The 16,597-nt window shown below is 40.2% G+C and overlaps 1 protein-coding gene across 6 annotated transcripts in view; it reads left to right on the top strand.

Moving 5' to 3' along the window:
• Positions 1-16,597, top strand: part of MET (MET proto-oncogene, receptor tyrosine kinase) — a 129,803-nt gene that overhangs the window by 41,792 nt on the left and 71,414 nt on the right. For all 6 annotated transcript variants that reach the window (XM_014573355.4, XM_014573354.4, XM_075929236.2 and 3 more), the window contains exon 3: positions 8,131-8,322. In XM_014573355.4, the coding sequence (XP_014428841.2) occupies positions 8,131-8,322 (192 nt within the window). The remainder of the gene's footprint in view (positions 1-8,130; positions 8,323-16,597) is intronic.

Below are 16,597 nucleotides of genomic sequence, written 5' to 3'. Positions count from 1 at the left end.
ATTCACTGTGTCAGCAGCCAGCACTGGATAGACTTCTCGGGAGTCTCTGCTGCAAATGAAACCTGCCCTATCAAGCTGGGATACCAAGGGAAGGTAATGCCTGCCCTCCTTGATGTTTAATCCTCCAATAGCTCAACAGTGCAGGGAGGATAAAGCAGTGCTTTTATTCAGACTGTTTTGTCAGAAAGCAAGATGAGAGCTGGGGACATGAAGTTAGCACCAGCAACAATTTAGGTCGCAGCAAGTTACACTTTTCTTTTCATGAGTGGTTATGTTGTCAATCAGTGAAAAACAAGCAAAATCAGTATTGTTTGTTTAGCATTTCCTGTGTATTTACACACAGCAGCTGCTTTTGGAAATACACGCCTGTTTTCGGAACATGTATAAGTTGTGCAATGTTTTACTAAAGGGCATATCCAGACATAAAGCTTTTTTATAGTAGCATCAGACTCGTTACAGTATCGGTTGGGGATGGGGCAGACATCTGCACAGAGCATGTGCCGCTGGCACGATACAGATAATGGGTTAGCATGAATCCTTTCCATGGCTAATATGGAGGGGGCTAGCTTAGGAGTGGGATCAGAGAGACCAATATTGCATAGATTTTTCTATCAGCATAGATTTCCCCTAGTGGCTGCACCAGCAATTGGGTTTTTCAGCTCTTACCTGGCAGATTTTCTTCTCTCATTCCCCAGTACATTTTGCAAGTGTTTTACCCAACTCCTTGGACTGGGTGCTGGATCTGGATGTGGTCTTGGATGAGGATTTGCATACACTCTAGAAGAGGATCTTGCAATTGCTCTTTTGTTACAGAATTTGCATTTTTTCGTTTATTTACAGTACTTATCTCTTGAGGTTTGGCCTCTGGTACTGTAGATGTTTGTTCTATAGAGATTTCTTCTGATCTGCTTTCTTGCAAAACAAATCATGTGAATTAGTCTTGTGAGTAACTTGAAAGGCATTCAGACTGTGATTACCAATTTATATACCCTCAGAGGTAGGAAATCTTCAAGATTTTAAATAACATTTTGTCCAGTTTCACAAACATACTGTACTATTTAATCATGCAGAAAAAAAATCCACCCTTCTGCCTTTGAGAGATGAAAGGGGAAATCCATTTACAGGTCTGCTTTCCTTTTATTTTATTTGTTTGGTCCAGCAATGCCATAAAACCACTTGAGAAATGAAAAAGGAGATTGTCCATGATGTCCTTTAAGGAAATAGGTCAAAGAAGGATGAGGCAAATAGGGTTTGTAATTGTGCCAGAAAATGGAAAGTTTAGCATGTTGTTTTTCTCTCTCTTCTTATTTGGTTGGAAAGTTATAATTACAAGAATTAATTAGTTGTCTCTACCAGTGCCCAGAATTAAACAGATTGGTTGGTGACAAAAGCAGAGAGTTATTGGATATGTGAAACCTCAAGAAAAATTCCTTCCAAAGGTAGCAATGATGGAAAGTCCTGTTCTTTTTGGCACTTTGTAATAGGTTTGGGGTTTTGCATAAGACTGGTAAACTGAATGTACCGGCTCTGTTTCCAGCCTTCTGAGAGACTTCCAGTGTTACATTGGGCAAATGATGTAAGCACTGAAATCCTAGACTCTCTGAAGTCCACAGAATCAAGTTTTCATCCTCTGTGTGCTTTGTTTTCATCATAAAACATGGGGGTAGTCATATTCATTTACTTTACTAGAGTGTTGTGAAATTAAACTAATTAAATGTTTGTAAACTGTCTTGAAATCTCAGAGGGAAGGCACTATAGGGGAGCAAAGTATTTGTATTTTATTAAAATATGCAAGACTGTTTAGAGGGGGAATTGCTAGGGTTGCTCCATTTTCCCATTACATGCTTATGAGACTATGCTGATACAGCTAAGATTGCTATTTTTTCTTAATTGCATGAGAGCAGACTCTCTTGAAAATTGTGTTCTGCAGTGAGGTAACAATACTATTTGTGTATCCCTAATCCTAATTCCTTGACCCTTGCAACCATAGAGCCAAAACATTGCTTTGAAGAGTTTATTTATAGAGACCATGGCCTTCTCTCTTCCAAATAGGCTAGGAAATCAGTCTAATATCTAAAATTATCTACTCTGTGCTCATTACACCAAATGTATGTTTTGAATATTTATCCCATCCTTGATCAATTTACAGACCTACTAAGTGCTGGCTGGGAATGCCTGATCATGGAGATGTCACTGTGGGACGGTATTTGTGTTAATGTATATTGCAAATGTTCTCTTGCCCTTTTTTGTTTAAAATGTAGGCTTCTATACAGCAAAGTGCTTAATCATCTCTATCGACTGACTGTAGTGCACAGGTTCTCAGCCTGAAGCCCACAGTCCGCTAGTGGCCCAATCAGCATACAGTTACAACCCATGTAACATCCTCAGTGCCATACAGGTAGTATATATAAATTGTGTGGATTTGGCTTACATTATACGTATGGAACTATATATGGGTCCCACAGTTGTAAATATATTAAGAGCCACCTCTGTAATGTTTGGGAGGCTCAGTCATGGACCAATAGCCCATTGTGCTAGGAGTTGTACAAGAAGAACAAAAATGCAGTCCCTACCTGAAAACCATGTTTAAGTCCATCCTTAGTCAAGAAAGCATTAGAGCCTGTGCTTAATAGGAACATTGAATGGAACATAATTCAATGGAACATAAAGAATCTGTTTTCCTGCACTAGCCAGATGTTTAATTGTTTAGATCTTCAAAGACTAAACTACTGTTTGTGTTGGTGAAGCTGAACACAGGCTGCATACTTTTACTGCACAAATATGCCACATAACTAATTCAAGATAAATACATAAAAATATAGTGCCTTTGTGTCTGCCTTACGTAATTATAGTTTTTGTCCATTTTCAAAAATGTTAAATTGATTTCTCTCTGTCAGTGTAAAAGCTTGGAGAGCCACACACTGGTACCTAAAACTCCTCTTTGCTTCTGAGAGAGCTCCATATTTCTCTGATTCAAGTTTTACTCTGTGGAGATGCCTAAGTTTCTTCTCCTCCCTTCATCCCCCCCTTGATTTACTTGGTGATAAAGGTCATCCTTACCTGTCCTTTCTTCTTATGCTAATCCAGCACTTCAGTTTCAGATTCCCAAAACCTTTTAATACTGCTACCTGCAAATGTATGAATTTTACTTTTGTATTGAAAAGTAAATGTGCTTTTTTACATGTTCACCATTCACTTGAATCATGAGACATGCTGCCATAATTAAATCATTCATTTCTAATTCATGCCAGACATTAAATAGTATGTCTTTTTCTGTTTAAGAAACTCACTTATCTTGGGAGCAGGATTTTGGACTGGAGAGGGACCATTAATGATTGCAGATTTTCAGTTATCGGAGAGACTTAGTAGAAATCCTTAGCTAAAGCTACATTTTGGACATTTGGTTTCAAATGTGCAACTTTGTGTCAAGAAATTTTATTTTTATGTCAGCTGAATTGAATGTGCAAGCATTATTTAATTTTCAGGAAGTGACAGTTCTTGCTAGCTAGACTTTTGGGGCCAATTGGCAACATGTACTTTGCAGGCTGGATCCAGAGCAAATTCCAAGTAGTTACAATTTCCCCTTTGAACAAATAGGATTATTACCTCATGTCCATACTAGATATGGGCAAAATTAAACACTTGCTTACTACACTTCATCACATTCCAGTGATATACCTTCATCATATTAACATTTCTCTTTCTGAGTCAGATATACCACTTGCACTCCTAGTCATGCATAAGAAACAATGTAACTAAAGTCAAACTTATATCAGCAGGATCCCTGGTTATTTCAGTATTTGTGAGATTTGTCACTAGTATTTGGCATCATAATGTAAATGAGTAACCTAGAGATTAATTATTTTCCATTTTATCACAGAATACTTGGCAGAATATTTGTGTCAGGAAGAGATTCTGTCTTCACAGGGGTAAAAGGTTAAAACAACAGTACCCCCTTTTCCTAGTAGTATTTTGTGTTAGCTCAAACAGTGATTTACTTCAGCTTAGAATCATAGAATCATAGGCCTGGAAGAGACCTCAGGAGATCATCGAATCCAGCCCCCTGCCTACCTAAATCATCCCAGCCAGGACTTTGTTAATCTGGGATTTAAAAACTCCCAGGGATGGAGATTCCACCATCTCCGTAGGTAACCCATTCCAGTGCTTCACCATCTTCCTAGTGAAACAGTTTTTCCTAATATCCAACTTAGACCTCCCCCACTGTAACTTGAGACCATTGTTCCTTGTTCTGCCATCTGTCAACACTGAGAACAGCCTCTCTCCATCCTCTCAGGAACCTCCCTTCAGGAAGTTGAAGGCTGCTATCAGATCCCCCCTCATTCTTCTCTTCTGCAGACTAAATAAGCCCAGATCCCTCAGCCTCTCCTTGTAAGTCATGTGCTCCAACCCCCCCAATCATTTTGGTTGCCCCTCCATTGGATCCTCTCCAGTGTGTCCACATCCTTTCTATAGAGGTAGGCCCAGAACTGGACGCAATACTGCAAATGTGGCCTCACCAGAGCCAAGTAAAGGGGAATAATAACTTTTCTAGATCTGCTGGAAATGTTCTTCCTATTGCACCCTAATATGACATTAGCCTTCTTGGCTACAAGGGCACACTGTTGACTCATATCCAGCTTCACATCCACTTCTAATCCCCAGGTCCTTTTCTGCTGAACTGCTCCTTAGCCAAGCAGTCCCCAGCCTGTAACAATGCTTGGGATTCTTCTGTCCCAAGTGCAAGATTCTGCACTTGTCCTTATTGAACCTAATCAGATTTCTTTTGGCCCAATCCTCCAATTTGTCTAGGTCACTCTGCACCCTATCCTCAATGTATCTACCTCTCCCCTAGCTTAGTGTCCTCTGTAAACTTGATGAGGGTGCAATCTATCCCCTCGTCCAGGTCATTAATAAAGATTCAGAGGGGTAGCCGAGTTAGTCTGTAACAGGAAAAACTTTAAAAACAACCAATAGTCTAGTAGCACCTTAAAGACTAACAAAACATATAGACGGTATCATGAGCTTTCGTGGGCACAATCCACTTCTTCAGAAGACCAGAATGTAGGAAGTCCAGATCCAAGAATAAATAAGTGAAGAAGGGAGAGGGGGAGAAGGAAAAAAAATGAAGGGGAGGAAGAAAAAAGAGAGCGCGATTAGATAAGCTTCAGAGGGATAGCCGAGTTAGTCTGTAACAGGAAAGACTTAAAAAACAATAAATAGTCTAGTAGCACCTTAAAGACTAGTTACAAGAAGCTGAGAAGAACCATTATTTTGCACTTGGAGAGGAAGATGACCAACACCAGATTCTACACAGACATCAAGAACCATTAGCACCATTAGCACTTTGTTCAACATAAAAATGTTGAACAAAACCAGCCCTAGAACCAATCCTTGGGGCACTCCACGTGAAACCAACCACCAGCGCGGCTACACGCGGCACGGACTAGGTAGTTCGGACTAGGCTTCCTATTCCGAACTACCGTTACTCCTCGTTTCACGTGAGGCCTAGTCCGAACTACCTAGTCCGTGCCGCGTGTAGCTGCGCAGCACGGAGTCCGCACTAGCGGACATTTAAAAATGGCGGCGCCCGGCAAGATGCAAATGAAGCCCGGGAAATTCAAATCCCGGGCTTCATTTGTAACTCCGGTTGCCTACATTACCACCCTAGTTCGAACTAGGGTGGTAATGTAGACATACCCTTACATATTAATCAAACACAAGTTTTAGAGGCAGTAGTTAAGGCAGTAGTTACCTAAGTCTTTACCCTCTGATGATTATTTGGTGGCCTATATGGAATGAGCTCGTTGTCCTAAATCAGTTCTCAGTGGGCAAGTGTGCACACCACAATAAGAATCAGTCCCAAAACCAATCCAGCAAAGCATTTCAGACATAAACAATCCTATTGAAATCATGGCTGGACCAGATAAGAGTAATAAACAGTCTTGAATCTGAGCGCACATGTCCCCAGACAATGCTTGGATCCTGGACACCTGAATGACTAGAGAAAGGAGCCAGTGAAGCTTCAGCGTGAAAAGGGCCCAGCCTACAAAGCTCCTGACTGGGGAAGATGTTCAGCCACATTGATTGCCTGGGATGCTCTACTTACATCAGAAAGAGGTATATGAAGTAGCCTGAGTAGCTAGAGGAGTCCTTGGCTAGTGACTGCTATAGACCCTGCCTACTGGACTCCTGAGCCCTGCCTCCCAGGCTGTTCCTGGTTCTTCCTTTTTCCAGATCCCCATTGGTTTCCAGTTCATGCTTTCCTGTGTCACACCAGATCCTTGCTCCTATCCCCTGGCACTTGGCTTTGACTCTGGCCCTGACCTTTAATTTTTTGCCTGACTCTGGCCATCTGGTTCAATGCTCCTGGTGCTAACCATTAGGCATGACTGCCCATGTTCCATTCCCTACACTATGCCTCATTTGGAACCTCTTCTTGGCAGTATTGCTGTAGAGATGCATACAGACTAAAGTGCCTTCCATTCCCTAAACGTATGGTTGTTTCTTCAGGTCACAGTTGAAACACCTTGGGGAGAAGAAGGAAGCTGAAACTGTTACAGCTTGTGCTAGAATTGTTGACTTTTGATGATCAAGAGAGTCTTAACTTTCTAGTGCTGCCAATGGGGATCTCTTCATAAATACTACAATTAATACAATATTGGGTAGATTGGGAAAGGGCTTTCAATGCCTTTTACCATTTATCCAGCCTTGTCTGACTGAAAAGTTTTCAAGGAACGACTTTATTATGTGTTTGATCACCTTCTCTATGATCATAAGGTAAATCATCTACACCAATTATTAGAGTAATTATAGACTAAAAAGAAATTCCTCTTTAAGGGCCTGATCCATAGAGCCTTGCAAATCCACAATATGCATTTTATATCTGTAGGTATCTGCATGCACAGATACGGATGTGGATATCCACAGATCATTTTTACAGATGCAGATATCAATTTTATATTCGTGCAGGGCTCTACTGATCCAGACTTCAATGAAGTAAATGGAAATATCCCCATTGAAGTCAAAGGGTTATGAGTCAAACTTAAATATCCCCCACACAAAATTTCTTCTTAAAGAATCAAACAAAAATGGAAAGAAAACAATACGAGCTCAATATTGGTTTCAAACGAGAGAAACAAGATATTTATATTCATAGAGCATGTTCCAGAAGAAAGGTAACTAGACTGTTTCTAATCTTAAAGTGGTTATAGATCTTTTAAGGGATCCCTGTTTATTATCTGTATTATTTCACCAAAATGGAAGATGAAGCATCAATAGTAATGGAATTATCAGTTAATAGATTACTATTGAATTGTGAGTACAGCATAGTTATCTTCTTTTCTAAAGATTAACCTAAAGTATATTGTTCAAGGTATTTTTCCAATGAAAAGAAAAATCCATGTATTCTCTATTAATAATCAGAAGAGAATTCTTTTAAAGTCTACAAATTTGACATTTTTTATAATAATCTTGATGATAAAATATAAAAAGACATTAAAAAAATAATGTACAAGTAGTAGATTATCAAAATAATCTCAGCCTGAGTAATTATATTGATCTAGTTTTACTTTTAATCAGAATCAGAACAGTTTTTTTCCATTTTATCTCCCTCACTTCTCTTGTCCTTGCCCCCCACCTCATTTTATGTATTTATTGTCACTGAAAAAGGGGGAGGAATAAAAAAGGGAAGAGAGGGAAGGAAAAATTAGGATGGGGTATTGAAAATTTTAAAATGTTGTGAACATTTCCTCACTCCTTTTTTGCTGTACATTTTTGAGACCTCTAAATGAAATGAACTGTAAAATGTATGGTGTATTCTATACTATATCTTAATGTAAATGCTTACATATATCTACTTATTCAACAGAAAAAAATCATCATTATCTTCTGGGCAACTACCCAGACAAAAGATATTAAAACAAAATGGAAATATTTTCATCATGTTAAGAAATCATTATCTTCCTAGTGGAACATGATAACTGGTGAAACAATTACAGTTTGAAACCTTTAAGTATTTCTGATCAAATGCATTTGTGTCCACTTGCCAAATGACTTTTTTCTGGTGAAGTTCTTTTCCTGCCTGTGCCTTGCTGAAGAGACACTTTTCATGCCTATTTTATTTTCTGACAGACGTTTTCAAGAAATGCCTCGTACTGTGAAGCACAAGATGATGAATATCGTCTAGAGGTTACGACTCCTTTGCAACGGATTGATTTGTTTATGGGGCAATTCAACAGTGTCCTGCTAACTTCAATATCTGTCTTCACCAAAGGGTATCTTACTGTTGCTAACCTAGGAACATCTGAGGGCCGCTTCATGCAGGTAAATGTAACTGTGATGTTAGCATATTTTAATGAGTTTACAGAGTCAGTAAGATAAATTAAAACCATAAGAAGCTGACTATAGATAAATGGGGTTGCAGAAAGAGTGGGGAAAATATAGCCACAGATTAATGGAATAATGAATGGAAAATCACAAGAGCTGAATAAATTGGAGCATCTGTAAGGAAACATACAACAGCATACTCAATACAGCATCTCTGAAGAAGATTGACTTTAAGTTCATCACAAGACTCAAGTGTTCTATGACTCTCTTATTTTTAGCTCTCTGATCATGATAATAAGGTTAGCCCTTTCTGATCTCACTGAGAGCACCCTTTCAGATGTAAGGCCTCCAACTCTTACTAGGGATGTAATAGTGTAGTTGATTAACCAATAAGAAAAAGCTTATAGGTAAATATTATAAACTACACTCATTTCCCCCTTCCTCCCCCCTGACAGTAATATTTTTAGCAGGCTGGCCAGCAGCCCGGCTTAGTTCCGGACCTACCTCTGCTGCAGCTCTGCATTTAAAGTATATTAGGAGGCAGGCAGGCAGCACAGCTCAGTTCCGACTTGTGTTGGGTCTGGAAACTCAGACTCCTCCCCAGACGGGCTACTGCCACCCCGCGCTGCTGCCTCTGTATTGGCGGCAACAGCATGGAGAGACCAGCAGCTAGTCCACAAGAGGAGCTGGTTTTTAAACTGGCTCCCCTTGCGGACCGGCTTCCGCCTAGCATCCCACACTGCTGCTTCTGATACAGAAGCAGCAGTGCGGAGTAGCAGAGGGCTCCTTGGGAGTGGGGCTGGAGCACACTGTCTGCTGGCCTCACCCCCGGGGACTATAGAGTAGTTGAGTAACTGATAAGAATTCATGAATTGACTATTCAATTAACCGATATTTAACATCCCTAGCTCTTTCCTATTTCTATGTGGAATAACACAGTTCTCCCACATGTACCCAGGGACCAGTGGCCAGCTGTTTCACCTGTTCTAATCCCTTAACATTTTGCAGGGCCGACTGAATTTGGGGTACATGAGTTTCCTTCCTTCTGGGACTTGTGGTCAGTATTATAGTGCTGATAGCTTTCCTTAAAAAAAATTCTTATTTTGCAGTCAGTACAAATCAATAGATGGAAAAAAACAAAGGTTAAAGCAGGAGAAAGCCAATACACATATCTCTCTTACCTGAAATACTACTAATAATAGCAACCTAGCAGGCTTAGCAACTTCAGACACCCTTTACTGGTGTCTGCTTATCTGTCAGTCAGGTTCTCTTCTCCCCGCCCTCCCCAACCCTCCCCCCCCAACCCAGAGAAAATGTCCTTTTAAACCCTGCGGCTACGTCTACACTGGCCCCTTTTCCGGAAGGGGCATGTTAATTTCAGCGATTGCAATAGGGAAATCCGCGGGGGATTTAAATATCCCCCGCGGCATTTAAATAAAAATGTCCGCCGCTTTTTTCCGGCTTTTAGAAAAGCCGGAAAAGAGCGTCTACACTGGCCCCGATCCGCCGGAAAAAGCGCCCTTTTCCGGAGGATCTTATTCCTACTTCAAAGTAGGAATAAGATCCTACTTTGAAGTAGGAATAAGATCCTCCAGAAAAGGGGGATATTTAAATCCCCCGCGGATTTCCCTATTGCGATCGCTGAAATTAACATGCCCCTTCCGGAAAAGGGGCCTGTGTAGACGTAGCCTGCCAGTGTTCTTAGTCCTCCAGGACAGTTCTTTAGTTATTAGTGGACTTTGGCCCCATGAGTCAGATTAGTTCCGTAGGTTGTTTAGAGACTCAACTGAGTCACCAGAGCTAATAGTTCTGCCAGCATTGTCACTTTATCGTCCTTATGTGGAAGCTGATCAGAGGAAGTGGAAGCTGGTCTTAAGCTATTTTCTCCTTCTGTCTAATCCGTCCCAGATGGTGTCCCTATTGGGAAGCATTTAATCAATGATATTTTTTCAGAAAAAAAACCATGTCAGATCCAGGCCACATACATTAACAACTGATTGTTCCAGGGCATCCATGTAGATGTCATACTTGCTGTCCTGGCTCCCCTTCCCCCAGGCTGAAGGAATCCCACCACCCTAACAGTCTCCTGCAGAGGTAAATGCTGCTGCTACTTACCCCTCTCGATCCTATGGGGAATGAATGAATAACTGGTACACTGTGATGCCCCTGCAGAGAGGTGACGTTGCTCTTGCTGGTCATCCTGTAAAGACAGGGTGTAAAAGTAAGTCTAGGAAATGACCTACCCAAAAGGACACATGGAACATTTTAGAAAAATCCAGTGTGAATCTCAAATATGAAGTCCCCAGGTTGAACGCACTGCCTTAAGGATGGAGGTTGCTTTCATACAGGGATGCCGAGTGGTTCAAGCTGTGTCCTGCAAGTCTTGGGACCCACGTTTTAGCCCTGAATGTAACCACTGATTCACTGTATAATCCTGAGCTAACAACTTACCCTGTCTGCCTTACTTTCCCACCTGAATGCATGCATTATAATGTTTTCTGCCCTCTTTGTAAGGTTCACTGTGGGACTCCAGTAGGCTTTGGGTAAAGCCCTTGGAGATCTCTGGAGGAAAGTAAAAAGCGGTATTTTTATTGTGCATTCATATCTTGAACCGGACTTTATATTCAAGATTTTGTCCATCTCACAGAACACTAAATTATAACAATTAAAATACTTCCAGTCGACATTTCTCATTCTAGGGCCAGCCAGAAATGAAAAGAAAGGCTATTGTGTGAGCTGCATATTGCCATTAACAGAAACATTCACATCATTGAATTAGATTGGCTTGAATTACAGAGGGAAGTTATCATGAACATCGTACTGTAATAACACTCTAAGCCTTTCTTTATCCTGAACTGCCTTAGGCTCTAGTGTATCCATCAGCAGAATGAACACTCAGATAGCCTTTAATGACTGGTAACAGCACATCTGTGTAACCAAACTTAATATTTCTTGCCTTGGAAAAGGGTACCATGTCTCCAGGATACAGGAATCACAGCATTTTCCAGAATGCAATAAACACACACACATTACCTCTTTTTTACCCCTCTGATAGTTGTCTGGGTAATACTTCCAAATGTGTTCATTAACAAATTTACAACTAATGCAGAATTGCAGTGGAGTTTCTATGGTATTCTGTCTGGTATCTGCAATGAATGGAAAAAAATCCATAGGCTGCATCTAGACTGGCAAGTTTTTCCGCAAAAGCAATTGCTTTTGCGGAAAAACTTGCCAGCTGTCTACACTGGCCGCTTTGAATTTGCGCAAGAGCACTGACGATCCAATGTAAGATTGTCAGTGTTCTTGCGCAAATACCGTGATGCTCCCGTTCGGGAAAAAGCGCTCTTGCGCAAATGTATTTGCACAAGAGGGCCAGTATAGACAGCTAAAAACCGTTTTGTGCAAAAAAGCCCCGATGGCGAAAATGGCGGTCGGGGCTTTCTTGTGCAAAACTGCGTCTAGATTGGCACAGATGCTTTTCTGCAAAAAGTGCTTTTGCGCAAAAGCATCCGTGCCAATCTAGACGCTCTTTTCTGCAAATGCTTTTAACAGAAAAACTTTTCCGTTAAAAGCATTTGCGGAAAATCATGCCAGTCTAGACGTAGCCATAGAGAAGAGCCTCTTATTTTAATATTGTTGGGATGTAATTGCAGAAAATCAGGATAATCTCACAATGAAATAATGCAGTGTACCACTCAACCTCCCAAATATTGAATCCAAATTTTATAGCAAAAACCACATTTCATAATAGAGATTTTATTTACCAGGACAAATTTGCAAATGGCCTTAGCTTGTTCTATCTTTATCCATATTTGCACTCACAAGTCATGCGCAGTCATTTAGTGTGTAAATGATTGAATTTATATGCACAAAATCTGTGGTCAAGCAAAAGGGTTTTGCATATTATATCTCTGAAATTGACTATGATCCAGTAGAGTCACTTTAACTTCAATGAGCAGTCTGCTGCAGGACTAGGGTGTTAAAAAGTCTACCCTTTGGGAGCACACAAACACAGGTCATGCATTTAAAATGTCTGTGATGGGATGTGGTCACAGAAGACCCCTTTAGCACATTTAAAACTATAAACAGACTCTCATTTCGTATTTCTGACTTCATCTAAAAGAATGAATTGTGCACCAAAATAAAATATACAGACCCAGCCCATTACCACATTAAAATTGATAGGATACATGAGGTATTTTGTCTGAAGCACATTTGTGTTATGCATATTTATATTCATAAGCCAAGTTTCATAAGGCATGGGAGCCATCACAGTGTCTCTATATAATATTTCATCCAAAATAAAATTTCAAAACAATTATTAAAGGCATAAAGCAAAAATAAATAAATTAAATTAAATGTAGATTCCTAAAGTTAGGCCTCAAGTCACAAAGGGACTTAGGTCACTTCACCAGTAGGCTGTTACCTATTCCTACAGGTACTTAAACTTGCTAAAATGTTCACTGTTCAGTTTCCTATATACCTGTGTTTCTTCCTCTGGATATGTGCACTTGTGTCTCACAGTAGGCATCCCAGCAATCCACAAATCACCTGGAGATAGGTATTTGCCTGCCTGTCTTACCTGCAAGGCTCTATCTAGTATGCTCGCTCAGAGTCTCACGCAGAAATCAAGGAAGAGGTAGTGCCTGCCTTATAACTTTTAGCCCAGTGATTAAAGCACTCACGTGGGATGTCAGAGATCCCAGGTTCAGTTCTCTCTTCTCTTTGATGGAGTCAAACTCTCTGACTAGGGATTGCATTCATCTCTGGTGAGTGCCTGTCCCTAGTTTACTGATGGGTAAGGGAAGTGGTCTTCCTTAGTCCCTCCTATGGAAACTGATCTGTTTTGTACAAATATTAGAGTAATTGGGCTGGGGAGAAGAGAGAAAGTAAGAATGACTCTGTAGTTCACATTCATATGTATCCTTTCTCTCCACCTTTCCTCTCCGATTCTCCTTTTCTGTCTCCATCTGCCTTCCTCCTGCTCTTCAGACAGTTGTAGAGCACTACTACAATACAAATGTAATCGCTAACACACCGATTTTGTGGACAGAATAACTATATAGTAATGGTAGTGGTTGTTTAGGGTCAGAATCTGACACCTTACTCACAATGTACAGTACCTAACTTTGTGAGTGGTTCATTGAAGTCAGTGGGATTACTCATAGAGTTAACTGCTACTAAACCAGAGAAAGGGTATCAGAATGTAGCCTATATTTTGTTTGTTTAAAAAATGCATCTGATGAAAGAACCTTTGTGGCCCAAAAGCTTGTATATTTTATTGAGGGAATAAAAGATATCCCATTCCTTACCTTCTGTGATTTTATTAGAGGATTAACTGGTTGAAATGGAGATACAGTCTCCTGCACTAAATGTATAAAAGTTGTGTATTTTTACTCAGCCAAGATAAGATTCATTAAATTGATCTGTTTGGTCTAAATACACAAAATTTACAAGTTTTTTTTAAAGCAAGTAATTGAGGAGAGTGGGAATTCTATGTTCTCCAACAGAGAAGTTGCAACCCATTCAGTGGTGCACTGATAATATTTTGATTTCATCAAAAGTGTGAAACCTGTGTTGGGCCATGAATGTTTGGAGTTCATTGTTTACTAAATATGATGGAGTTTCTGTAACAAAACAGAAAACTAATAAATTTACTAAGACAGCTGCCACGCATGAGAAGGAAAAGAAAAATGGTTTGACTTCCTTCCTAAGCTGGAGTCTGACAACAACCTTTTTTTAACCATTTTTTTTTTCTTCTGAGAGCTTGCAGCTGTTTCTGCCTTTCCTATTGTGCTTGTTTTGAGTGTGTGGCTGGGAACAGAGGCCACAAGTACAGCTGTTGGGTGCAAAGTGAATCAGGTATTTCACAGTGGTTATTTGATTAGAAAGTAGTGTACTGTCACACTGGATATGCTATTGTTATGCAGCCAGATTCTTAGCTGGTGTAAATTGGCATAGCTCCACTGAAGACAGAAGAGCTACACCATCTTTCACCACTTATAGTTCTGGCTCATGAGTGAAAAGACTCTTACATTTTAAATAAGCTTGGCAGCATTTGATTTGTATTTTTGTATAATTTCTATGGCTATATGAATGTTTATTTTTAGGCTTTTCCTCCTATTTTTATCTATTTAAATTTTCAGTTGTGAAAAATTATGAGGGGAGGGTTCAGACAGTAATTTAGGCTATGTCTACATAGTGGAGCTATTTTGGGATACCTCCTGTATTCCACATCTTAAGAGCAAGCCCATTACATCACAATATAACAGTCTTGCTATTGTGACGTCCCTATAAACATCACTGCACAAGGGATAACGGATGTTTCAGAATAGCACCTTATTTTGAAATTTGGCACTGTGTAGACAGTGCCAAATTTCAAATTTCAAAATAAGATTGAAATAAACTATGCGTAGCTTATTTCCAGGTAAGGGTGCTGAGTAGATGCACCCTTACTGTCCGTAGATGTTGAGTTTCAAAAAGTTAAAGTTTTATACCCATTAAAACACATGTCAACATCACACATCCAAATCCTTAAGTCAAACTTTAATAAGTTCTCAAACTGCAGCTTTCTTTCATCACCTTTTGGTAAATCCTGATTAGCATTGATGGAAATACTTTTTTGTCGGTTTGTGCTGGTACAGTGATGTTTACTTATACTTACCAATAAACATTTAATCCTCTATTTTGAGGCAGTTAGAGCTTGTCAATAGCGTTAACATAATAAATCAGGCTGAAATTTCTGGAGCTTGTTCTCAGCCTAAAGTGAAACTTTTCATCCCTTGAGTCCAATAATGTTCTTCTTGGCAATTTTTTTGAGCTCTCAATGTGAACAGTCCATTTCACCGATTGGGATTTTGCTATTTGGGGCGGGGGGGAAGAAAGTGTGTAAAAATGATTTTTTTAAATGCTCAGCATGTCCCCCAGGGTTTCCTGAAGGAGCTTTCCTGGTCCTTGCAGCTCTCTACTACAACTGTGTTGCTTGCTGTCTTTTAAACCACCTAATTCCTAGGTGATCAGGCTCAGCTGGGAGGTAGCTCATTCATCACAGGTGAGGGACCTATCTTCATGGAAAAGACCAGCTGCCCTCTGATATGTCTATTGCAAATCTGACTAATTGTCAGTGAGAGGGAAATGTCTTTGATATGCCTGATGAAATTTGTTTTGGGGAACTGTAAGTTCCCATTATATGGAAACTGCACATCGATGATGCTTACTATGACCTTATTAGTGGTTAGCTCAGGAAAATTAGCTTTGCATAGGTGCTCTACACATGGAATGCAGGACAGGAAATCTCTTCTTACAATGCATACAATCTCTCAGGTAGTAAGAGAGCTGCAGTTCCCTGTCCTCTCTCTATTAGCTTTGGCAGGGCAGCCATATCATTTCACGCATCTACTGACCCTTGGCCTGCTGACATACCCCACTTCATAGCATTGTTGAGAGAACTGTAAGTACCAGAGGGCCGTGTTCTTCTGTGGAACGCAGAGCTACCCTATGCAGCCTGTCTGCAGCCTGCCTACTCCTGCCTATTTTCCTACAGGTTTATGCCACACACTGGTGCATTGATCCTCACTAGGACTTCTCTGCACTACTTTCTTAACAATAGGTAATTATAACAGGCCCTGGACAAGAGTGAATTATATTTTCGATAGCTAAGCAAGAGGTGGAGTTTCTACATGCTGATCCCAAACCTGTTGGTTTTCAGTTCAAAGTATATGGCACTCATGTTCCTCGAAGGCTTTTTGCAAGACAACAGCCCAGGTTAAAAACTAACAAGCAAAACCCCTTAGCACATGCAGGTCTTGCTGCCCGCATTTGAGGAACAGAGGATTGTCACTATATGCTTATTTTCAGTGCTCAGATAGCTAAATGCCTGATAGCTTCTGCTGGAAGAAAGCTAGTTAGAAATAATCGCAGCTGTGTTTAATTCATTGATTATACTTGGGACCTGGCCATGTATCCACTGAAGCCAAGAATTGCTACAGAATTCAATGAGAGCAGAATTGGGCCTTCAATATTCAGAATTCCACAGTGATCTGCTTACATTGAAGTAAATCAGTGGCAGAACTGCCATTACTTCAGTAGTGCAGGATCAGGCCCTGGTGTATACAGTATTCATAAAAGGCAATGGCTCGTAGTAATGATATCATTTAATCTTTAGGTCAGTTGTTTAAATCCAATGCATACCTAAAGTCACTGGACATCATTATCATCTTTTGGCTCATTAGTGGACTTTGGTTGTTAGTCTCCATTCATTTTCTACTGGTCA

The sequence above is a fragment of the Pelodiscus sinensis genome, chromosome 1 (assembly GCF_052426305.1).
Source record: "Pelodiscus sinensis isolate ZL-2025 chromosome 1, ASM5242630v1, whole genome shotgun sequence".
Taxonomy (NCBI): Eukaryota; Metazoa; Chordata; order Testudines; family Trionychidae; genus Pelodiscus; species Pelodiscus sinensis.
The sequence above is the reverse complement of the archived record's forward strand: the minus strand, read 5'-3'. Positions and strand labels throughout refer to the sequence as shown.